This window comes from Mus caroli, chromosome 5 (genome assembly GCF_900094665.2).
Source record: "Mus caroli chromosome 5, CAROLI_EIJ_v1.1, whole genome shotgun sequence".
In the NCBI taxonomy this organism is placed as follows: Eukaryota; Metazoa; Chordata; class Mammalia; order Rodentia; family Muridae; genus Mus; species Mus caroli.
The window spans coordinates 100603976-100626922 of record NC_034574.1 but is presented as its reverse complement, the minus strand read 5'-3'; the positions used below and the strand labels follow the sequence as shown (position 1 = coordinate 100626922).

Below are 22947 nucleotides of genomic sequence, written 5' to 3'. Positions count from 1 at the left end.
ATTATATATTTGGGGGTGAGCACTTGGAAGTCAGTTATCTCCCTTCCCCATCTAAGTTCCTGGAGATTGAACTCAGGCTGTGGGGTTTGCTGGCCATCACATTTGCCCATTTGCCCAGAGATAATTACTTATCTGATTGGCAAGTTCAGATGTCACACAATTATCACTTTGTATTTGTTTGAATTTAAATATTTTAGAAAAAAAAGCATTCCTTCTTCTTTCCTCTGCACTCACTAAGATGATTCCTCCAAAGACAAAAATCAAATAGACTTATATTTTTTAATACCAGAAAAATACTGTGACAGGACAGGGTGTGGCCACTGTTCTAAAGAACACTTATACTAAAATAAAGACCAGTTCTACAATGGCCCCTTCCAGTCTTTCTAGCTATTTATTGATATGAATTCCCTGCCTTATGTATCATCCAAGATTCTACCTAAAACACTTCCAATAAGTATCAAGGACCACTCAAATATTCACTATTGGACTTAGAAGCTCCACTCTTAAAAATAGATTCTATAGAAAGAGCCTGAAATGGGGCCATGAAATGGGTCCATCTCCAGCATCACGCACACATGAACAAAGAAAAGGAGGAAATGGTGTTAAGAAAACTTACATCATACTATTTAAAAATAAGGAGGAAGGAGGGAGGGAGAGAAAGAGAGAAAGCTCAATGCTTAGGCAAGAGTGCTTAAGAAAATTACAGTTAACAGATCATTTACAGCATTTAAAATGGCAAAAGATTATTATAATTCTAAAAATGTATTTTGCTGACATAAAACAATTATACATACGAATAATAATACTATGTAGTGTTTTTATGTCGTGATCCCCCCCCGAAGTAAAGTTTACTATAGAAAGTATGTGTTCTATAAAATAAATATGCTAGCAAAAACAATAAACAATTATAGCTATGATTTAAAAAAAAAAGTTATAGCTATGAGATTGCTTTCTTTTTTCAATAACAGACTAAAAAACCTGGAAAGTTTTGGGTGGGTATTTTTTCCTTACCAGAGGGGAAGTAATACACTTTATAATACTCTAAAAAAATCTCCATAAGCCTCAGGTCTCTTACCTACTTCAGTCTCATATCCCAGATGAACCTGTGAAGAGGAACACTGAAGGACTTCCCCACCGCCATTCTGCAGTGCAGGCTGATTGATGGTTGGACTCCTGGTGAGAAACAGCTGGCAAAATTGATCTAGCTTGCCCATGGTCATGGGTTGGTTTTGGCAGAACACAGACTGATAATCATATCTGCCTTCAAAAGTCATGAAGCCCATTTCCCTCCTCTCTGAGCAACTCAAAAGAGGCAAACACTACCAGAATGCATGCTGGGAGTGCGAGTAGCGCCCTCTCTGGGCTTTCCCAAGCCCCAGGCTTCCCAAACCCTCCAAGAGAACATTATTTCCCATGGAAAAAAATAAGTAGCCAGGATTAATATCATCTCATTATCTTTATTCACATTTCAAGTCTTTTGTTGTTTATGTGTGGCCTTCCTGCCTCGGCCTCTACAGTGCTCAGGAGATTACTGGCAAGTGAGTACCCATCGTCTTTATCAATAGCTATGCGAGATGGTCCTGCAGATAAACAGGTGACTGGCAAATAATGTTTGGAAGGTGAGATTATTTGGCATTAGGCATCTACAGGTGCATTATTAATATTACTTTTTTTAAAAAAAAAATCAGTATACTGCTTGAAAACAGTGAATGCAATTGGTTCTCATTCACCTTACTGCTCTCAATCAGATCTCCATCTCTAAAGCAAGAAGCGGGTCCCTTCTGGCTGCGGGAGGGGTAAAGGGAGGGGAAGAGATCTCCTGGCACCTTGGTTCTCTCTTTACCTTCAGTTTAGCAATAAAATAAACAAGAGGCATGTGAAGCTGCTGAGCCTAAAGACAGGTCTTCCCAACATCTCTGAGTCTGGCTCCCTGCTCCTCCTTTGTAAACCTCTTAACCTTTCTGGGTCCCCTTCTCCCTTCCCTGCCTTCCTCCTATGCTCCCCAAGTATGAGAATCACTCCCCAACACCTCTATATATCTCAGAGATGTCCTATCCTCACTTACTAACTGCTTTGATGTGTATTGACTTAGTTTAATCACAGGATTCAACAACCATCTGCCTCTGACCTGCTCCAGTTCTTACTCGTCAAGTCAGAAATCCCAAGAGGCCACCAATAGAAGTAGAAAGTGAGATGATTAGGGTTAGTCAAAGAAGGGCTTAGTGTTCAGTGCTGGTGTGCCTTCACGGAGCCTCCAGCAGCACTTAAACTGCTCACTAGTCACAGAGCCTAGGTGGGAAAATTTGACTCTGAGCTTCTACTGAAAAACAAACAAACAACAAAAAAAAACTGTTCTACTCTGTGTTTTGCTTAATAAGAAATTTAATTGTATCATTCTTTTTAATTTTCTTTTGAATTCTTGATTTTCCCTGTTAAAACGAATAGAAGATAACAAGGTAAAGATTTGCGTTGGGACTATTTTGAGATAGTCACAACAGGACACGACAAAACACAGAATAAATGAATTGTTCATAGAATATGCCGTTAGCTAATACAGTGTGTGCAGCCCTTCTAAAATTGCATGCCTCTGCATTCATCTATAAAGAAAGGGTGTGTTGAGAATCCTGCATCTGAGGACTGGCTAACAGACAGGATGTGTGTCCTAGCACATAGCAGTGATATCTAGGCCCTATGGATAAAATGCCAGATTTATTTAAAGTCTTAAAGAAATGCTATGCTAGTCAAATACTTTGCACAAATTCACATTTTTTTTACAGTGAAAAATATCACTGACTTTTTTCCCCACAGAAAGGGCTTTTTCTTATAACGATTTTAGACTAATCTAAAATATAATAGTTGCAGGGCTAGTTCATTGTCAGGTGCGTGGCGAAAGAGTGCAAATCCTGGGGGTTCTTTCTTCAGAATCAACAAGGCAATACACTTGAACATGTATGTTTTTGTAATCTGCAGGGCTTCACCCGTCCTCCAGGATCTCATTTCATAATTTTGGTTCACGAAATAACGCTCAAAATCCAGCCCAACTCATTTGGAAGAGCACTGTGCTGACAACGGCTTCACCCCTGCGAGGAGAGGGTGCACACCCACAGATGACTACACAGCACAATAGTGGTTGGATTTTTTATTTGCAGAAGAGTGAGGTTTGAGCTCCTCTCCCCGCCCTGCCATCAATAGTGTTAATCCCACGCCTCCATTGAGGGCAAGACCACGGTGGGCATTATTCTGAAGCCTTCATTTTGCAATGACGCCAAAAGTCCACATGGCCCCGTACCCTGCTGCGGCCCCAGGCGCCACCCCTCCCAGCCCACCCCAGCCTGGACCAAGCAAGACTCAGCTGAGCCGCAGCTCCGAAGTCGCCTTTAATTTCCCAGCTCCGACCACCGGAAGCGAGCGCGAGGTGGGGGCCGGGTGGGGAGGACGCGCCCACCGATGCCGCCGGCGCCCGAGGGACGCGCCACCAGCCCGGCCCTTGTTCGCCGGGCTCGACGCTCGCCCACCTCTTCCAAATTTAACCGTTACCTAAATCCGAAGGGAAATGAGCAAACCTCTGGGATTGGGTGTCAAGGTATTTTCAGCTTCGTTGGGCGTATTTATCCTCAAGTGTTTCCACAACAAGTTATTTCGGGGGCCGAGGCGCAGGTTTCTTTCTGCGGACGCGGTGGCCAGTGGCCGGACTCCAGGCCGGTGGCACCGGGGCCCGGTGATTCACGGCTGCGATCGGGGAGCGATGCTGCCCAAACAGTCGACAGGATTGGGGTGCCCACGGGAGCCATGTGAGCTGCCTGCTACCAGCGCCCGCAGCTCCTGTCAATCTGTGTCCTGAATCTGTGACTTCTCGCTGCGGAAGTCTCCAGGAGCCAAGAATACTTCGATTTTCTTTCTAGTCATTTCTAGTGCTGAGTTCTCAGACATCCCGGGGACTCTATAGATAGCCCCGCGATTCCACAGACAAACAAATTGGGGGCTGCTCAGGGGTGCCCAGGGAGTTGGCAAGGATAACCCCTCCCCTCCTGTCACCTCCTGACCCCTTGCGCAAAGGAGGCTCGTGGCCCGCTGTCCCACTGGGGGATGGGGCTGGGGCTGAGAAGGCTAGTGAGCGCCTCTAACGCTCAGGAAGTGAAGTTTGTGGTTTTGGGGGCTGAGCTCCGAAGGAGATTAAAAAAAAAAAGTCAGAGAGACAGATCAGTCTCTCCCGAAAGCAAGATTCAGTTTGCACACTCTCAGAGCTCGATGCCCGCGCCCTGACCCCGCAGGTAGGTTTGCTGAACTGCTGTGCCTCCCGCTCAGGCGGGGGTGGCCTCGAGGACTGGTAGGAGTACATTGACACTGTGGGGACGTCCCGAGGGCGCAGGCGGGTCCCCACCTGCTGCAGAGCTTCGGCTGCTGGGTTCTGAAGCCACCCAAGCGGTGGAGCGAAAGATCTGGAATAGAGGGGCACATAGTTTAGCGGTTAGATAGCAGAGTGGGATCCACGCAGGAAGAAAACATCTGGTAGGCATGTGGCGGCAGCGGGCCTCTGGAGGCCTCCTCCTGAGCGCCTTGCCTTCAGCTCCCCAATTTCCAGCCTCAGATGACCAGGGGAAGCCTGGCGGGCCGCTGTGCCAGGAGCGTGCCGCCCCGCCCCCTGGACGCCAGCTGCAGCACGAGGTTGCCTTCCCACGCGCTGGGCCTCCTTGCCATCCCCTTACCCCTCCCACCCGGAACCCAGCAAAGCCCTCCGAGGCGTAGGTTTGTGGCCTGGGCGAGGACGCCACCTCTGTGTCTACCCTGTCCCGCGTGGTGCTGACGCGCAGACCCAGCGTGGGACCAGACAGCCCTGCTTCCCACGGGTCTCGTTCTTGGCTATCGCGGGACCGAACCTCATCGAGGCCTCCAGGACTCTTGGCCCTGTTTTCCTGCTCTTCATGCTTGCTTTAAGAATTGTCCTCTGGTTGAAGCGTATGGCTGTACAGACAGGGAGGGAGTGTGGGAAAATTAAAGCGCCGGAGCCTGGGTTCTGGGAGCCAAACCTGACCTAGGCGTGTGGCTATACATTAGGACTGGGAATCTGAAGTAGGAGTCCTTGGGCTCCTTTTAAGTGGGTACAACAGGGTGTGTTCTGAACGCGCTTCCCCCCCCCCGTGGGGGGCGGTGGCGAAGAGGCTCAGGTTCCTCCGTCTGAACTGCACGAAGCCCAAAGACCCGGGGCGTGCGCCGGCCTGTGCCCCAGTCTTTGAGCCTGCCGCCGCCGTTCAGCCTCTATTGCCTTGGACCGTGGAGGCAGGCGGATTCGTTTCACCCAAGGCCTCCCTAGTGTCGCCCCCGGAGCGGGCCAGGAGCTGGGACGCAGTCACAGCCCCGCCTCCCGCAGGGCTCAGGTTTCGACCCGAGATTAGGTGAACTGATTGGGGGTTAAAGAGAGCGACGCCAGCTCTCGGTCACGCTCAGGGACCCCGGCCTCCTGGCCAGGCCTCCTGGACACTGCTCACTCGTGCGCGCTCCGGTTTCATCTTGCTGGCCCGCGAAATCGTTGACACTCCTTAAATTTGGGCACCGCGTGTTTGCCAGTAAGCTCGCAGTTCAGACTCAACTTCCCTAGGACAAGATTTTTGGTGAGCAGATCAGAAAATAATTCTTTCCGGAACTTAGTTTCTGAAGCAAGGCCTACGGATCTGGAATGTTTTACAGTGGTCGCCGTCCTGGCCAGTGCCACACCACTATTCCAGTGGGCGTTTCTCCTGGGACAAGTGTTGGTCCTTTACCACTCCCACCTCACTTTCCTGTGCCTCTGGCTTCCTGACTTCTGCTCCAGCCACTGCAGCACACAGTCCCTAGGCAAACCCAGTCCCTAGTACGCCCCTCTTTCGCTTCTGTTTGTCGCGGGGCTCCTGGAGGTTTTGGCTCCAAGCCCCTTCCGGGTCCCAAACACTGATGCCCCCTGACTGGCTAAACTAATCCACACATCCCGGGCGTGCGCCACAACCCAGAAGGGAGCAGGTGGGCTTGCAGGGTTGACTTGGGATAACGGACCAGTTGTGGACCACTGCTCTCAGGAGAGTGATGATCTAGCTTTGGTAGGGAAGGGGAGGGGCTGAGGCGTGGGCAGGGCAGAGCAAAGGGACCCGAGCCAGAGCCCGGGGACAGGTTTTACCACTGAGCTGTAGCTGTGGCGGCGGAGGCCGGGATTCGCGCCACCTGTCCGAGTGCCACCTGGTGAGCGTGGCGCCTGGGTCCAGGCCCCTCCTCCCGCGGCTTCCCTCTCTCCTCCCCGGCCCACACTCTTCCTTGGCCTGGGAACCTACCACAACCGCCATCGGTGCTGACCCTCATTTCCACCCAATTTTCCCCCTTCTCTCAGAACTCAGAGTATCCGAGGGTCCAAACATTCGTCCAGCGGCTGGCCACCATGCCGCGCTCATTCCTGGTCAAGAGCAAGAAGGCGCACAGCTACCACCAGCCGCGTTCTCCGGGGCCGGACTACTCCCTGCGCCTGGAGACCGTGCCTGCGCCGGGCAGAGCAGGTGCGAAGCGCGCAGAGGCCCGGCAGGGCAGCTGCCGAGGACGCCGACTCTGCTCCAAGCCACCTCATTTCCTAGGAATCAAGGGAGGCTATCCTAACGCCCCTCGGGTGCTTTTTTTGTTTTTGTTTCCCGGTGCTCAGATTTGCTGAGCTTGCCAGAGATGCCCCTGGCGCTCGCAGTCGGCTCTTGAATCCGGGAGGGAGGGCTCCCGATTGGGTCAGAGTGGACAGAGGAGGACGCGGGCGCCACGGTGGAACCACTTCAGTTCGGCCAGGTTTAGGTTTATTTCTCTCCTGAATCTTTTCCGCAGACGGCGGCGCTGTGAGTGCAGGCGAGTCGAAAATGGAGCCCCGAGAGCGTTTGTCCCCCGACTCTCAGCTTACCGAGGCTCCCGACAGGGCCTCCGCGTCCCCCAACAGCTGCGAAGGCAGCGTTTGTGACCCCTGCTCCGAGTTCGAGGACTTTTGGAGGCCCCCTTCTCCCTCCGTGTCTCCAGGTAAGGGCCTTGATTCGAGGTCTTGTGGTAGAGTTCTGGAGTCGCAGCACGGAAGGAAGCCCGCACAAGGGATGCCGAGGGTCGGTCTAGAGATCTGGCTCCCAAGGGAACAGGGTTCAAGGGAGGCATCCAGCCTTTGTGCTGGACACCTTGCCCAAAGTGTCCTCTGCCTCCTTCTAAGTCCCTTAGCTCCAGGCTGGCCCTTAATTCGTTTGCCTGGAACTGACAGGCGAGGTCAAATGAACTGGTCCTTCTCTGGCTGGCATTTCTTTTATGCCCAGAATTCATTGTTTAGAAATTGTCAGATCCCAGAATCCAGGACCCAGACCTGAATACTTCAAACAAGAGACCTGGGCAGTCTGAGCGGGACAGAGCTGGGCGCCACACTGGAGTGCAAGGTTGCTGCTGAAAATCTCAGCTCGCTGGCTCTGTCTTCAAAAGTTTCATTTTCTCCCCTTCTGCTAAGAGGGCCCAGGCAGGGGCACTAGGGTTGATGGGGGTGGGGTGGGGGTGGGATATCTCGGGTCACAGCAGAAGTAGAAAGGAGATCAATCCAAATTCTGCCAAGAGCAGGCTATTTCCCTGTCACACTACTAGCTCATTCACCCCCACAAGCAGAGGGTTGGTTCTTCCTGGCTGTGTGTGACCAAGCTGCCATGGGACAGGTCCGCCCAGAATGGAGTGTGCATTTACTTGCATTCATTCAATATCCACTTTTAGCAAAATTCACGTGTGTGAAGGGAGAGGAGTTCTTCTGAAGGTGGTGTAATTTTTAACTGTAATTTTTCATCAGAAATTTATCAGGGATGGGCATACTTCGCGCCCTTGTCTGCTGCTCCTTGCGTCATAGCTTTGAGAAATCTTGGGGACATTCCAGTTTGTTTAGTCTGATACTCCTAGATAACCTGGGCTCAACGTGGATTGGCCTTCTCCGTTCTTCATAATCTATTGCAAAGAGAAAGTAATTGAGTAGAGGAGTACTTGAAAGGAGTCAGGACCCTAGACCTAAGTTCTCCTGTCTGTCTCAATCTTTCTAGCAGGTGCTGGGGACTGGGGGGTGGGTGGGGTCCAGCCAGAGAACCACCAAAACGAATTTACCCACCTCTTCAACCTGTATCATTTTAAGTATCACTTTACTGCTCTGTCACTGGTCAGGGAAGCCCCGCGGGCCTACCTGAGTTTCACCCCCCGGGTGTCGGGGGTACTTGGCTTTCTAACCAGCTAGGGCGCCTGACAATAGTGATGGTGAACTGCGGGCTCCGCCCAGCAGCCTCGAACTTGACTCAACGGCCTCCTGTGCCTTCACAGCGTCGGAGAAGTCTCTGTGCCGCTCTCTGGACGAAGCCCAGCCCTACACGCTGCCTTTCAAGCCCTATGCGTGGAGCGGCCTTGCCGGGTCTGACCTGCGGCACCTGGTGCAGAGCTATCGGCAGTGCAGCGCGCTGGAGCGCAGCGCGGGCCTGAGCCTCTTCTGCGAGCGCGGCGCGGAGCCGGGCCGCCCGGCCCCGCGCTACGGCCCCGAGCAGGCTGCGGGCGGAGCCGGTGCGGGACAGCCAGGGAGCTGCGGAGCTGCCGGGGGCGCCACCAGCGCTGCGGGGCTGGGGCTCTACGGTGACTTCGCGCCTGCGGCGGCCGGGCTGTACGAAAGGCCGAGCACAGCAGCAGGCCGGCTGTACCAAGATCGTGGCCACGAGCTGCACGCGGACAAGAGCGTGGGCGTCAAGGTGGAGTCGGAGCTGCTTTGCACCCGTCTGCTGCTGGGCGGCGGCTCCTACAAATGCATCAAATGCAGCAAGGTGAGGCTCGCGCGCGCCTGGCCTCATCAGCCCTGTGTCCCCAGCCCGTGACCCTCCAGCGTGCGCACCCCGCGACCCCCCTCAGCGGCCTTCTCCCTGGCCCCCCACTCGCCCTCAGGTGTTCTCCACACCGCACGGGCTGGAGGTGCACGTGCGCCGGTCCCACAGCGGCACGAGACCCTTTGCGTGCGAGATGTGCGGCAAGACCTTCGGGCACGCGGTGAGCCTGGAGCAACACAAGGCAGTGCACTCGCAGGTAAGATCGGCGCTGGCGGCCTGATGCTGCACTGGGGACCTTTCATCTTGTCCTCCGAATCGGCACCAGCCACTTTCCCACTGCCTCCCGGTGTTCCCTCTGCTTGCTCCTATTTGGGGGGTGCAGAGAAACCTGGGTGACAGAAGTCCTGGAGTGTACTGCAATCTTAGATTGCAGTGTCGCACCGCTATGAGTCTCCAGCAGTGGAATTCTGTTGGAGATTTGTTGGCATTTGCTGCTAATGCACTGACTTTACTGTTTATGTTCCCTTCATCCTTCCTGACTGGCAAGGGAGGGTCTCAGTTCGCTACTGCAGCGTCCAGTAGCGAATGCTGGTCATTCATTCATTCATCGCTTTATAACTTGCCTAAATCTAAGGCTTTAGGCACCTGAGAATCCTGTAGCACATCAGGTCCTGTATGGTGGATTAAAAAGAGGGAGATAAGCAAAATACTACACAAGTGTCTGTGACAACAGCCCATCTGGTCCAAACCCCACAGTGGCTGGGGAGGAGGGGCAATCTAAGTGGCTGAGGTCCTACTGAGGAGGATGTCAATGGGTGTCAAAAATGCAGGGCGGAGCTCCGCTTTTGTCCTGGGGTGTGGAGGGTGTGGCTGTAAAGTGTTTTAGTAGAAGATGTGTTAATCAGTAGGTGTTGAATGATGGGGTGGAGGGAGAGAGGAGAGGGTTTCTGGCTCTGGGAGATCAGTAGATGTTGGAGAGAGAGAGAGAGAGAGAGAGAGAGAGAGAGAGAGAGCCAAAGAGGCTGCTGAAGGAGCCGCATATTTCTTCCTCCTCTCTTCCTCTCTGCTCTGCAGGAACGCAGCTTTGACTGTAAGATCTGTGGCAAGAGCTTCAAGAGGTCATCCACGCTGTCCACACATCTGCTCATTCACTCGGACACCCGGCCCTATCCCTGTCAGTACTGTGGCAAAAGGTTCCACCAGAAGTCAGATATGAAGAAACACACCTTCATCCACACAGGTGACTAAGCCTGGGCTTGTAGGAGATGCTTGAAGGACATCACTTCCCTCTGATATGCTAACTCCAGTGAGTGGTAGATGAGTTCTCCCCCAGAGTGAATCTGGTTTGTCCTTGAGAATGAAGGAGTATGTATCTCCTTCTATGTCAACAGCTGTGCTGCATCAAGGCCTCTCAGAGGGGCAATGTAAATATTTACTAGAGATATGGGTATTCATATATGTCAACTAAACTTCATTTTTATAAGAGCTTCCTTTGAGCAGGAAAAGAAAGGCAAATGTTACCAAGTTTCCTGCTGAGTCTGTGTTGACAACTCCAGGGACAGTAACTGTTTCTTTAGCCCCATTTTAAAAAATGAGATGAGGAAATCAAGGCTCAGAACTTATCCAGGATTACAGGGCTCAAGTTCAGGTTTGTTGGTCTGAGCTCCCAAATTCATATAGTCTTGACTTGTTCCTTGTGTAGTAGCGGTTTACGGCGGTTTACGGCTGAGGGAGGTGGTTAATGAGGAAACTCCTATTCATTTGTTGTTCCAACAATTTTGTTCCCTAACAAACACCAACAATTTTGTTCCCTAACAGTGACAATTCCTTAACTATACAATGCTTTAAGAACACCCAAGTGTTTCAGATTGCTCATTTCCCTTGGTCTTTTCCTCCTGCTCCACACAGTCAATTGGGATCCTCTTACTCAGACAGCGAGTCAGTTTCAGTAAATTTCAATTCTCTAGCTTCCATCCTGGGATGCCTGCCTTCCTTAACACTTCAGGGGCAAATGTGCAGGCTTACTGTCAGGAGCTTGTCAACTAAAGTGATTCCCTTGCCCCAAGAGCATTTCCTGTAACCGTCAACATGACAGTTATATGAGACCACAACTTCTGACTTTAGGAACATTTCTTTAAGTCAAATCACAGCTGGATACAGTGGCACATAGGAGGCAGAGACAGGTGAGATGGAGGCTAGCCTCGGCTACATAGTGAGTCCTAGGCCAGCTAGGACAATACAGCAAGATCCTGTATTAAAAAAACAAAACAAAACAAACAAACAAACAAAAAACAGTGCCTTCCAGGATCCCACAATTAATGTTTGTAAATATTTGTGAGCAGTGTAGACATTTGTATCAGAAAACTCAGGAAAAAAAAGCCTCACTTTAATCATGTCCCCTGTCTGAAATTTCCATGTAATTCACTCTTTATAAGTTGTTTGAGACACTTATCAAAATGCAAATAGAATCTTGACTGAATGATATATTTAAGTCTTTACTAAACATGTATTTAATTAACCAATTATTAAAGCATTTTATTAAACCTTGGCTAGAATTCATTTCACAGACATATTTGACTCTAGAGGGACAGGGTAATTCTTGTGAAGTGAGTCTTTATCAAGAAATCTTAAGCACAAGGAGAGATGGAAGTTCCTTAGAAACAAGCAAACAGATACTTGGTTGTTGTTGTTTATTTGTTTGATCCCATAAGGCCAAGTACCAACCGGAGAGCCATGAGGGGATTATTTGGGAATGTGTGCCATTTACTCACATTTTAACCAGAGCACAAGACCAGGAAAGACAAAACCTGTTGGTTTTCTTCCTGTTACCTGCTTTTAAAAAAATTATTTTTTATTGTTCTGTTGTGAAGTGTTGGCATATTAAGAATCCTGTAGTTTAAAACCTCAAAGGAAGAAAGAAAGAAGTAAAAGTTAGAATAGACAACCTTAACAAATTATTTGTGGCTCGAATGTGGATTTTTAAAAAATAGACATTGGACAAACCTGTGTTCTTCAAAAGCAAGAAGGAAGACAGCTTCAGTGGCCACACAAAACAACACCCACTTGGAAACTCAGATTTGAAAACTTCCTCTGACGAAAGCAGTCATAGGGTCTGTAGGACAGCCCCTCCCACCTCCTGCTGAACATCTGCTCTGGGGGCCCTGTGCTTCTAAAAGTCAGCAGGCTAGTCCTGGGGGGTGGTGAATTCAGCTGGGGAGGGCACGTGGCCTTTGCTCAGTTTCCGTTTAGCAGGAAACCGTTTGAGACCTTTGGCTGGGAGCCTCCACTCAAAAAGTCTCCCTTCCACCTGGTACACCCGTGGCTTACTGGTACCAAGATGCAGGCCAGGAGTTCGTTCGTGTTGCAACCTATCACTCCCCAACGTGAAAGTCTTAGCCAGCTGTTAGCAAGAGCATGTGGGTCGCAACGGGTCCCTCCCAGCTTTATCATAGGCTCATACTTCCTGCCCTTGGTCTTCCATCCTTGCAGGTGAGAAGCCCCACAAATGCCAGGTGTGCGGCAAAGCCTTCAGTCAGAGCTCCAACCTCATCACTCATAGCAGAAAGCACACAGGCTTCAAGCCCTTTGGCTGTGACCTGTGTGGGAAGGGCTTCCAGAGGAAGGTGGATCTCAGGAGGCACCGAGAGACTCAGCATGGACTCAAATGAGTACCCTGGCAGCCTGCAACACCAGCTGTGTAACACTACTGTGAGGGATGTCTTCCCTGCCTCCCTCCAGCCCTTTCTCAGGCCCCGAGTCCAGTGTGCAAAGCTCATCATGGTTAGTCCCCTTCACCTTCCTTCCCGGAGCTGCCTGAGGAGATGAACTCCCGTTTCTAAGGTCAACCCAGAGTGGGAACCGCAGCAGCAACAGCAGCAGCAGTCATAGCAGTCGTCTGTGCTTTGGGCTTCCCTACAGCTGAAGATGGGGATCAAATGAGATCTTGCGCCTCCCAGTTCTTCCCTTTTTTGCTGTCTCACAGGCCAGAATGAACCCTGGGCAGCTGCTAAAAGAGGAGGCTTAAGCTTTGGGCGCCACTGGTGCTTTTATTGAGAACGAATGAACTTTAATTTTCTCTTCTGGGGAGACTGCTGACTCCTTTGTCCTCCACCAGACTCCGGTTTAGGGAAGGAACCTCGTTCCTTTGAAATCATCAGATGCACCATCAAGCCTGCCATGAGAAGAAGTGGACTTGGTGATGAGAGGGAGTAAGAGGTCCTGTGATGCCATCAGAGGAGGTGAAACTGTGGAGCAGCTCAGGGGGTGGGGGGGGGTGGGGGCAGGGTCTTTACTTACTCAGCAAGTGATTATTGGCCGCGGGTTATCAGAGTAAGGAACTGTGCGAGGTATGGGAGAGCCAGAGATTAAAGTCATAGCCCCTAACCCCCAAAAGCTATCAGTTGGACTTCAACATATCTAGAGCCTGTGTTCTGTGCCTCCAAGGGGAGTTCTGAAGAAGGCCACACAAACATTTGGACTTCTTTTTGACACTTACGGAGTTTCTCAAGTGTAAACTAATAGGAACTGGAGGATTATTTCTAAAGTTCATGAGTAAATCCAGCTTTTATTGTTAGGTGGGACTTTATGAGATGCCTGCGCTGGGAGATGTGGGGTGAAGGCTATGGCCTCAGCTCCTGCCCCTTATCATCTAGGAACAACTTATTTTTCCTGTGAGGGTTGTAGATGTTCCTAAATCTTCTTGAGTGCATTATGTATTAGCATAATCATATTTATTAGAATGTTGTTTTAACTTAATAAAGTATTAAGATTATTACAGCTTGTCTTTCATCAGGCCAGGAATTTCGTGGGAAGGCTGTTGGTGTTTTTGCTTATTTTTTCTTTTCCTGTGGGATACACCAGGACAGGGGAACTGCAGAGGAAAACCAGAGTAAATCACAGTTTCTCCAGTTTCCTTATTTTCCTCCTTCTCTTATTCCTGAGAACTTTTTAAAAGATTTAATTTTTTGTTAGTTTTAATTATGTGTCCATGTATCCCTATTTCTGTGTGTGGATATGTGCACATGAGAGGCTAGCGAGGGCATTGGATATCCTAAGGCTGGAGTAGTTTTGGGCTGTTACAAGCTACCAGACATGAATGCTAATAACCAAACGCAGGTCCTCTGAAAGAGCAGGAAGCAACTCTAAGCTGCTGAGCTAGCTCTCCAGCCCCCCCATCTATCTATCATCTATCTATCATCTATCTATCTATCTATCTATCTATCTATCTATCTATCTATCTATCTATGATCTTTCTTCCTTTCCTTTTAAAAACAGGGTCTCACTATATCTATATAGTGAACTCATAGAGATCTATCTACCTCCTAAGTGCTGGGATTAAAGGTGTATGCCTTTAATACCTGGCCAATGTGTCTTACTTGAAAACTTAGGAGGCAGACTCAACTCCTATAGCCTTATAGAGTTCTGGATGGACCCACAGGGATATCGATTCTTACCTTTGAGAATTTCATCTTAACAAAAACAAACACACAAACAAAAACCAAACCAAACCAAATAAAACCACCCAAAGCTAAACCAAACCAAACCAGGACCTAGACTTCTAGATGAAAACATAGACCTTTAATTCAGAGATCGGAATGCTTTAAAAATATTTATGTATGTATTTACTTGTGTGTGGTATGTGTAAACATGTATGTATGTAAGTGTGCAGATGCCTGAGGTGGCCAGGAAAGGGTGTTGGAGTCCTTGAAGCTGGAGTTATAGGCAGATGTGAGCTGTCTGACATAGGAGCTGAGCTCAACTCATGAGCTCTGTGAGTAGCAGGTGCTTCTGCGCTGCCTCTTCAGCCCAGATTTGAGTCTCCGTGTAGGCTCTGTCACTGATGCGTTCTGTGTCTTGGCAAATGTTATCACTTCCTAGTTTCCTTAACCATAAAGCATAGCTGTGGTCCTTCACCCCAACCTAATTCTGACTACTGGGATTCCTTGGGAACTGGAGAGAAGGGGAGAAAAAGGGAGGGGAGGGGAAGAGAGAGATTGATTGGCTGGCTGCTGTGTGGAAGGGAAATTACAATCCTAAAATGTGAAATGGGGCTTGGAGCTTGTCTTGCGGTCACCCTGTGATTAGCACATGTCACATTCTGCTATGACTTGGATACCCCAAGTTCCATATTCCAGGGCAGGAACTCAGCCCCAAGGTAGGAACTGATGCAGAGGCCACGGAGAACACTGCCTACAGACTTGCTCTCCATGGCTTGCTCAACCTGCTTTCTTATAGCACCCAGGACCACAACCCACAATGGGCTGGGCCCTCCCTGTCAATCACTAGTTAAGAAAATGCACCACAGGCCTGCCCATAGCCTGATGTTATGGAGATGTTTTCTCAACTGATGTTCCCTCCTCTGAGACAACTACAACTTATGTCAAGTTGACATAAAACTAGCCAGCATAGGGTTATTCTGTTCTGGTCCCATCAGTCAGTCCTTTAAAAGACTGAAACCAGGATAAAGTCCTAGCCTTCTATACTACCTGTGCTCTGAAGGCTTCTAGCCAGAGCTTCAGCTCACGTGGCCCAGGGGACCAGACAACACTATTTCTACTGATCAATTTCTCACATGTCAACTGAGTACCCAGTCTGTGTTTGGGAACACAGAAGTGAGGGCAAGTCCCATGGAGCTGCATTAGGCATTAGGTGACACGAAGCCACCTGCTTCCTCCGCAGCCAGCCGCAGCCAGCTGCAGCCAGGAATCACACAAGGCTTTCTCATTGTAGGTTGGGGGGGTTGAACCTCTCAAATATAAGTCCTTGGCCATTCTTGTTGGTTTTCCATGACTAAGTCTTTCCATGTCAGTTAATTCCCATTCAAAGTTTACTCCAGTAGAGGTTTGAAGGTAGCAGCTCTGAAACTGTGGGTGATAAAGTAGCCCAAGCTTAGGGGAATCACTTCACAAAATCCTAGGAGGCAAAGCCCTATGGAATGAAGACAAGAAGGCATCTCGCTCACAAGTCAGTGTGTGCACCGGTCTCTTAGTTCCAACCTGATTGAAAAGTAAAATTATAATGAAGGAGGAGTCAAGCTGATTGAAACCTGTGGGTTCTGTCTTCTCCCCATCTTACCTGCCTGATGACATAGGAATATTTGCTCCACTTTCATGGGTTTTGATTAACTTATTAGGAGTTGTTCTCCCCCTCCCTCTCTCTTCCTCTCTCTTCTGTTTGTTTTGTTTGTTTGCTTTGAGATAAGGTCTTACTATGTAGGTCAGTCTGGGCTTGAACTCACAATTCCTACGCTTTAGCTACTCAGGTAGTTGGGATAACAGGTATGTCCCACTATGTTAAATCTAGAAATTATAATTTTGGCGTTCATTTTTTTTTAATGTGAAAAACATTTGTCTCTGTATCCCTCAGTTTAGAATCAAAACAAATTACTGTGCCAGTTGCCCTGTGAAATTTGAAGATTGAAAATATCTCTCTTAATGTTATTACTTGGCTCCATTAAAAATGGATTGTGAATATTCCATGTTGCATTATTCACGAGGTGGGCTCTATGCCTTTTGTCTGCCGGAGTAACAGTAGAAAGGGTAACGGGAGACACCCAGCGCACCTTTGTTTCTTCCACTAAATTTTTAATAACACCTCCAGCTAGCCAGTTGGTGAAGCTCAGCTCTTGCACAAAAGTGGAAAAGCGCAGCTAACCCTGTTAGCTGAGTCTTTCAGGAGCTAATTTGAGTTTGTGTTCATCTACACCAGACATGATTAGATTACCTATCAAGTGTGCTGAGCTATCAGGATTCAAGCCCAGTAAAAGGTGAATTCCATCTGATTGATTTGAGACACAAGTGGAACAACTGAGGTCTCATAAGCACCGCCTTCATTAAAGGGGCAGCAGAGCATCACCCCTGTGCCTGCCACTGCCCCTGGAAACTGCACATGCATAGTGATTTGACCCATGTCATTCTGCTGGGAGCCTTTTTGTTTAACCTGGTCATCTAACAGAAAGAAGTAAGCTAAGAGCAAGGAAGCCAAAAGGTCTTCATGCACTGCCTTTGCATGTCAAGAGTTCTGTTTGGTTCAATCTGCACTTTTGAGTTATTGCCAAAGTCAAAACTTTCTATGGAGTTCATTATATATTTATTTAAACATTATTTATCATTAAGTCAGATTAAAACATAAAAACTTCAGAGACATTTCACCCAGCGCCTTTCTAACTTTAAAGTCCGTGGGTTAATTTTTAATTTGTTTGTCAATCCTTTATCCACAGGTTTATATACTTCTACATTTTTTTAAATTTTGTGCTCAGAGTACTTATAATTTATATCAAAGTGCTTCATTCGTTTACTTACAGTATAGACATATGCTTAAAACTGAAATATGTCTCACAATGAGAATTTTGGACCTTGTTTTTTCTTTATTTTGAGACAGGTTAGGCTCTGAGTTAGGAAGATTGTCTCTGCCTCCAGAGGGCTAGATTTACAGGTGAGTTCTAGCAATCCTTGCTTGGACAATTTTTTTGGTTAAGGTTTTTCTTTTCTTTTTTTCTTTTTTTTTTTTTGATGTCTTAGTACTTATTTATAAAATTTTATCATTTTTGAAGACTTCTTAGGAAAAATGAAAATTTTTGTATTGCAGTGCCTTTTCACTCTAAGCAAAACATTTAAACCGCACGGGAAGTTACAGAGAAGAAATAATACTTCAGGTACACCCACCATTCTGTTGTACTTACTTCATGAGTATTTTATTCATTTTAAATTTTTTGTTATATCTTTATTTCTACGTCTGAGGGGCATGTTATGACTGGTGCATTCAGTTTGTCCTTAAACCCTTTAGATTCTGGACACCAGGCTTGGTTGGCAAGCCCCGTAACTCACTTTATTTTGAAATAGAACAAGTTTCTATCCCCAAGACAGCAAGGGAGAATTCTTGCCCCACATCTTCCAAGCCTTAAAAATGTTTGGAAATTGGGTGTAAATGCTGTTGTAATTTGTATTTCATGGTTATCTCTTCCTAAGTTTATGGGCTTGATGGGTCTCCCTCTCTGTGAAATGTTTGCTCACGTACTTTTTTTTTTTTTAATTTAAACTGGGCTGCCAGCTTTTTTATCAGCTTGTTCTTTCTGTGTGTACTAATCGCTCACTTGTTAGAACACAGGCTGTAGGATGAAAGGAGTCTGTCAGCCAACATGCCTCGCACGTCTCCCACTGTCCTTCCTCTTTTTTATCCTTTGTTTGTTTTTGATATTTTCAAGATAGAGCTTCTCTGTGTAGCCCTGCTCAGCCTGGAGCTCTATCTGTAGACCAGGCTGGCCTAAATTTCAGAGATCTGCCTGTCTCTGCCTCCGGAGTGCTGGGATTAAAGGTGCGGGCCACCACCTGGTGCCCTTTGCCTTTTCACTTTGATGAGAAGGTCAGTTTGGTTTGGGATTTTGTGTTATTGTAGTCAGATGTACTGGCGTGTTCCTGCGCTGGTTAGTATTTTGTCGACTTGACACAAGCTTGGGTCATCTGGGAAGAGCAGACCTCAATTGAGAATATGCCTGTACCAGATTGGCCTGTAGGCAAGTCTGTGGGGGCATTTTCTTGACTGGTGGATGAATGTGGGTGGTGCCACCTGGGCAGGTGGTTCTGGATTGTAGGAACTCAGGCTGCACAAATCATGGGTAGAAATCAGGGAAGCAGATTTTCTTCCTGGTCTTTGCCTTGAGTTCCTGATTTGCTTGAGGGAAGCCTTGGCTTCCCTTAAGGATGTGCTCTGATCCTGACTTGTAAGCCAAATCAACCCTGTCCTTCCCAAGCTGCTTTTGGTCCAGATGTTTTTTGTTTTGTTTTGTTTTGTTTTGTTTTGTCTTTTTTGTTTTTATCCTGGAACTCACTCTGTAGACCAGGCTGGCCTCGAAACTCAGAAATCTGCCTGGCTCTGCCTCCCGAGTGCTGGGATTAAAGGTGTGGGACACACCACCTGGCCGTGGTTGCTTTTCTTAACTTAAGAATCCCTGGGGCTGGAGAGATGGCTCAGTGCTTGAGTACTTGCTTCTCTTGCAGGGGACCTGGAGTTCCTTTCCCTTCCCTTCTGATTGTGGTAGCTCCTATTTCCTTCCTTCCTTGTTTTTCACCTTTTCTTTTGTACTTCCAGGATCACATTTATCTACCTGCCCAGCCCAAGTTTCTGTTCTACATGGTTCTCTCTATGGGTCTGCCACTGGTCCTACTGTCTACTTCTCTTTAAGCCACAGTTCCATAAATAATTAGAATAAAAGTTAGTTTCTAATGACTAATAAAGGAGGCTTCCCTCTGACCTGCTTCATTCTCTTCAGAATATCTACTCGTGGCCTTTATTCTTGCACATGATTTTGGCGTGTGTTACTGTCATGACTCTGAGCCTAGAAACTTCCATCTTTGGGGGTTCAGTTATATCCCTTGGCAAAGGTTTATCCCACCTGAGCTTGTTGACCCCCCTCCCCCGCATGGAACTGTGGGAAGGGTCATAACTGAGTATCCTGTTATCTGTGGTTTGCGATTCTGTCTTAATTGCTCCTGGGCCCTGGGAATATAGGAGGAGCTAGAGTATATGGGTTCCAAAGACGAGGGGAAATGAGTTCAGCTAGGGAAAAGCATCAACCGTGCTGGGGGAAGACTTCCCAGTGTGGAGGATTGCGGAGGAGCATCCTCTAGGTAACCCCTCTTACTGTGCTCTGTAAATTCACTCTACTTGTTGATTTCCCAAAGTGACCTGTGGTAGAATCTGGCCTCAGTTAAGTTAGTTTGTTGTTGGGACTTTAGGGAGAAGAGTAAATGTTGCTTATGGCTACCCGGGAAAGAATTTATTAACAGAGACATTGTTTACTTTGAGGAGAGTAGGAATTATTTTGATACTAAATATAACATAGCAATTATTTATTTGGTTTTAAAAAAGTCTTTAAAGTTTCTTTGTCATATTCTCCCTACATAAATATATACCTCTATATATTTATTTATAAACATGTTTGTAGGTATGCTGATCTTAAAACTCTGTTAAACCTTTACATTTGCTATATATAATTTTAAATAGCCTGTATAAGATAATAATACTAAGATAGGAAAATGATTATAGCTTTTTATCCCCCTCCTTTTAAGTTATTCTTCCTGTCTTTGTGGTAGCAATGGCCAATACTGTGTTGAATGGGAGTAGTGAATGCTTGTAATTTTTTAAATTTAGTGTGATGGTTTTGGTAGGGTGCTGGTAGCTAGCTTTTAAGGAATCAAGCTAAGGGATGGAGAGATGGCTCAGTTGGGAAAGTGCTTGCTTTGTAAGCATAAGGATTTGAATTTGGATCCCCAAAAAACCATGGGAAAAGCTGGTGGATCTCTGCCAGTTCTAGTCTAGCCAGAGTGAGCTGGTGAAAGCCTGCTTCGAAAAAAAATTCTTCTACTTGTATTAGGGTAAGATTTCTATTTCCCTCCCTTCTTTGTTAGTGATGGGACTAGAACCTGGGGCCCTTGATCTGCATCACCCACTGCTGAGCCACACCTGGGCCCTGGAGTGAATGCTTTCCTCCTCTGGTTATATTTTTGCAGCTAAGATCTTACTGTGTAGCCCATCTGCCTTTGTCTCTCAAGTGCTGAGAGTTCAGGTGTACAATTACCCAGATACATGAGTTTTTCTAATAGTTATTAAGTATTTAATCTTATTGTATGCTTTTCAAATTTCTTGGAAAGTTTTCCAGCTCTTTTCTTTAATTTGTTTATTTGACAAATATTTACATTTAAAAGATGTGTTAAATTATCCCTACTTCATTATGACCACTCAAATGCTGGGACTTAGGGGTGGGCTACTATGGCCCACTAAGTGTTAGTTTTTTACTTTGTTAGATTGCCTATATATTTGCTGTTCTCTGATTTCTAATAAGCATTTGTCAATAAAATTTACATGTGTATGAAAGACATCTCATCATGGGATGAGAAGGAGAAAGATAGAGACTGAATTATTCTGTCAGATTCCAAACATTGACATACTGTGTTAGTATGTCCATCCATTTTCTGGTGTTTTGGGGAGGATCCTAACTTGCAAGGCTCTTTAAAGCCTGATTTGTAACTGTGGGGAAGAAGTGAAATCAGGAAGCCAGATTTACTTCTTAAAGCTTTACACACTTCATTGAGAAATTTCTTATTTTTTAAATTAAGAAGCTCAGTTTCAATTCTGTTTTTTCTTTTTTCTTTTTTTTTTTTTTGGTATTTTTTTTTTTTTTTCACATGAATCAGACATTCCCTGGTTGTCCTTTCTGAGAAGTAAAGCTAACCGTTGAGCTGGTCTAAGGTCTGTAGAGACAAGTGTAGTCATGAGGACCAGCCGGGTCAGAGCAGAACACCCACGTGACTTGTGGGTAGTTGGGAGCCATTCTTTCTTTAACATTTAGTAGACTCCTGTATATTTCACCTCTTGACTTTACCTTCCTGAGATTTCACAGAAACTCAACTTCCTCTTTCCCTGCACTGAAACCACTATTCATGGATGATAAGAATCCCACCCGCCCCTCGCTGAGGGAGAACGGCCACAGCATAGTGCTTCTGTACTGCGCGTTTGTGACTTGCTTTTGCCTGGTTTTTGGTTATGCCACGCAGTATATAAAAGAATGCATAAAAATTAAAATAAAGGTAGAACTAGATAATGTTCAAAACTCCTTTATTTGTAAATTCTCCTCTTTAAAAAAAAATCTAAATACGACAACTATCAAAGCATGCTTGAGATGTAACTAGCCAAGTCCTTTCACTCCAGAAGATGTGGAAAAAGAGATTTACATTATTCTTCCATTGTGTTTGATCGTCTTTCTCTCCATGTGGTTCATAGAACAGCTGTAGTCAGTAGATGGTTATACATTTTTGTGAATGGATTTTGTCCTGTGCATGCATTTGCACGTTCCTTATTGAATTTTCAAAAGCAAGGTTAAAAGTTAGCAATGTCAGACAGCACTGAACATGTACTCAGTATTGGAAGATTCATCGTTCAGTCTGTCGTGTGATTTCTCCTGAGTAGCTCTGAGCAAGCATCTGTTCACCCAGATGGACGCCAATGACAGACCACAGAAAAGAAGTCTACCAATTCTAGCCTAGCGAACCAATGAGCGCGTTGCAGGAGCATGGGTGACTTGGGCAGCTGCATCACTGAAAAGCCCAACCCAGTATGGGTGGACTATGCTTTAAAGCAGTATCCCTGGAATTTCCTGCACAGTTGGTGGGCGGGCGGCTCCATGAAAGAGCCCTCACTCCTCCTCCAAATCACTTACTGCTTATAGGACCTCTCCAGGGTGGGCTGGGGGGGAGGGGTTGTGGGTCTTGTTACTTTCTTGTGAGTTCACAGAACTTTCTCCTTTGTCTTCTCTGTTTGGGGATGTTTCAGCCAGAGGAAGTGGTCGCCCAGTGATTTTCAAGCCCCCGTTCATTTTCAGGCAGGCCAAGCACCATTCAGGGGAGGTTTTGGCTGACAGACCTATAGGTACTTTTCTCTTCTCTTCTCTTCTCTTCTCTTCTCTTCTCTTCTCTTCTCTTCTCTTCTCTTCTCTTCTCTTCTCTTCTCTTCTCTTCTCCTCTTTTCTTTTCTTTTTTTGGTTTTTTGAGACAGGGTTTCTCTGTATAGCCCTGGCTGTCCTGGAACTCACTTTGTAGACCAGGCTGGCCTGGAACTCAGAAATCCGCCTGCCTCTGCCTCCCGAGTGCTGGGATTAAAGGCGTGCGCCACCACGCCGGGCTGGTACTTATTTTCATATTGGGTAGATGGAAGGTAAGTCAGCAGTGGACTGGGAGATATGTAGGAGCCCCAAAATTAGGGCCAAACATCTAACTAGTCCAGGAGACCCACCAGTGCACTCTGTGCACCACTAGCCATGCCCTAACAGTTTCTTGGAGGACTGTCTTCTGCTAGTCATTGTTGGTCCAAGACTGGGAGGTTTCAGGTCTGGAAGTAAATTTGAAATTTTCTAAGAAATTTTCCATTAGTTTGGAGAAATAGAACCGTTGAGTTAAGAAATATTGCATTGTGTTGGGTGTGGAAGTATAGGCCTGTGATCCTGGCTACTGAGGTAAGGGAATCATTATTTCAGAGTGTGCCTGGGCTACAGAGTGAGCTCAAGGCCAGCATAAATGTATGCAAAACCTGGTTTCAAATGAAAAAGTAAAAATGTCTGTCTGAGGATGTAACTTAATGGCAGAGT

The 22947-nt window shown here is 47.0% G+C and overlaps 2 protein-coding genes across 5 annotated transcripts; one reads left to right on the top strand and one right to left on the bottom strand.

The window, feature by feature from the left end:
* Positions 1 to 3125: 3125 nt before the first annotated feature.
* LOC110294761 lies at positions 3126 to 5074 on the bottom strand. Its single transcript, XM_021163214.1, has 2 exons — positions 4878 to 5074; positions 3126 to 4439 (listed from the first exon to the last, which is right to left on the bottom strand). The coding sequence occupies exons 1-2, from the start codon at positions 4922 to 4924 to the stop codon at positions 4121 to 4123; spliced, it is 366 nt and encodes a 121-aa protein (XP_021018873.1). The 5' UTR covers positions 4925 to 5074; the 3' UTR covers positions 3126 to 4120.
* Gfi1 (growth factor independent 1 transcriptional repressor) lies at positions 3985 to 13581 on the top strand. Of its 4 annotated transcripts, none has more exons than XM_021163213.2 (7): positions 3985 to 4271; positions 6356 to 6518; positions 6829 to 7014; positions 8323 to 8810; positions 8929 to 9066; positions 9885 to 10050; positions 12300 to 13581. In XM_021163213.2, the coding sequence occupies exons 2-7, from the start codon at positions 6404 to 6406 to the stop codon at positions 12476 to 12478; spliced, it is 1272 nt and encodes a 423-aa protein (XP_021018872.1). In that variant the 5' UTR covers positions 3985 to 4271; positions 6356 to 6403; the 3' UTR covers positions 12479 to 13581. The 4 variants fall into 4 exon arrangements, with proteins under 4 accessions (XP_021018872.1, XP_021018870.1, XP_021018869.1 ...); XM_021163211.2 differs by lacking the exon at positions 3985 to 4271 and adding an exon at positions 4294 to 5095; XM_021163210.2 differs by lacking the exon at positions 3985 to 4271 and adding an exon at positions 4421 to 4665.
* Positions 13582 to 22947: the final 9366 nt, after the last annotated feature.

Coding starts and splice junctions, on each gene's coding strand:
- LOC110294761 (XM_021163214.1), bottom strand. CDS start 4,924: ATGAAGAGCAGGAAAACAGGGCCAAGAGTCCTGGAGGCCTCGATGAG. Junction 4,440..4,877: donor GTCCTGGAGGCCTCGATGAG/GTTCGGTCCCGC, acceptor CCTCTATTCCAG/ATCTTTCGCTCCACCGCTTG.
- Gfi1 (XM_021163210.2), top strand. CDS start 4,516: ATGTGGCGGCAGCGGGCCTCTGGAGGCCTCCTCCTGAGCGCCTTGCCT. Junction 4,666..6,355: donor GACGCCAGCTGCAGCACGAG/GTTGCCTTCCCA, acceptor CCCTTCTCTCAG/AACTCAGAGTATCCGAGGGT. Junction 8,811..8,928: donor AATGCATCAAATGCAGCAAG/GTGAGGCTCGCG, acceptor ACTCGCCCTCAG/GTGTTCTCCACACCGCACGG.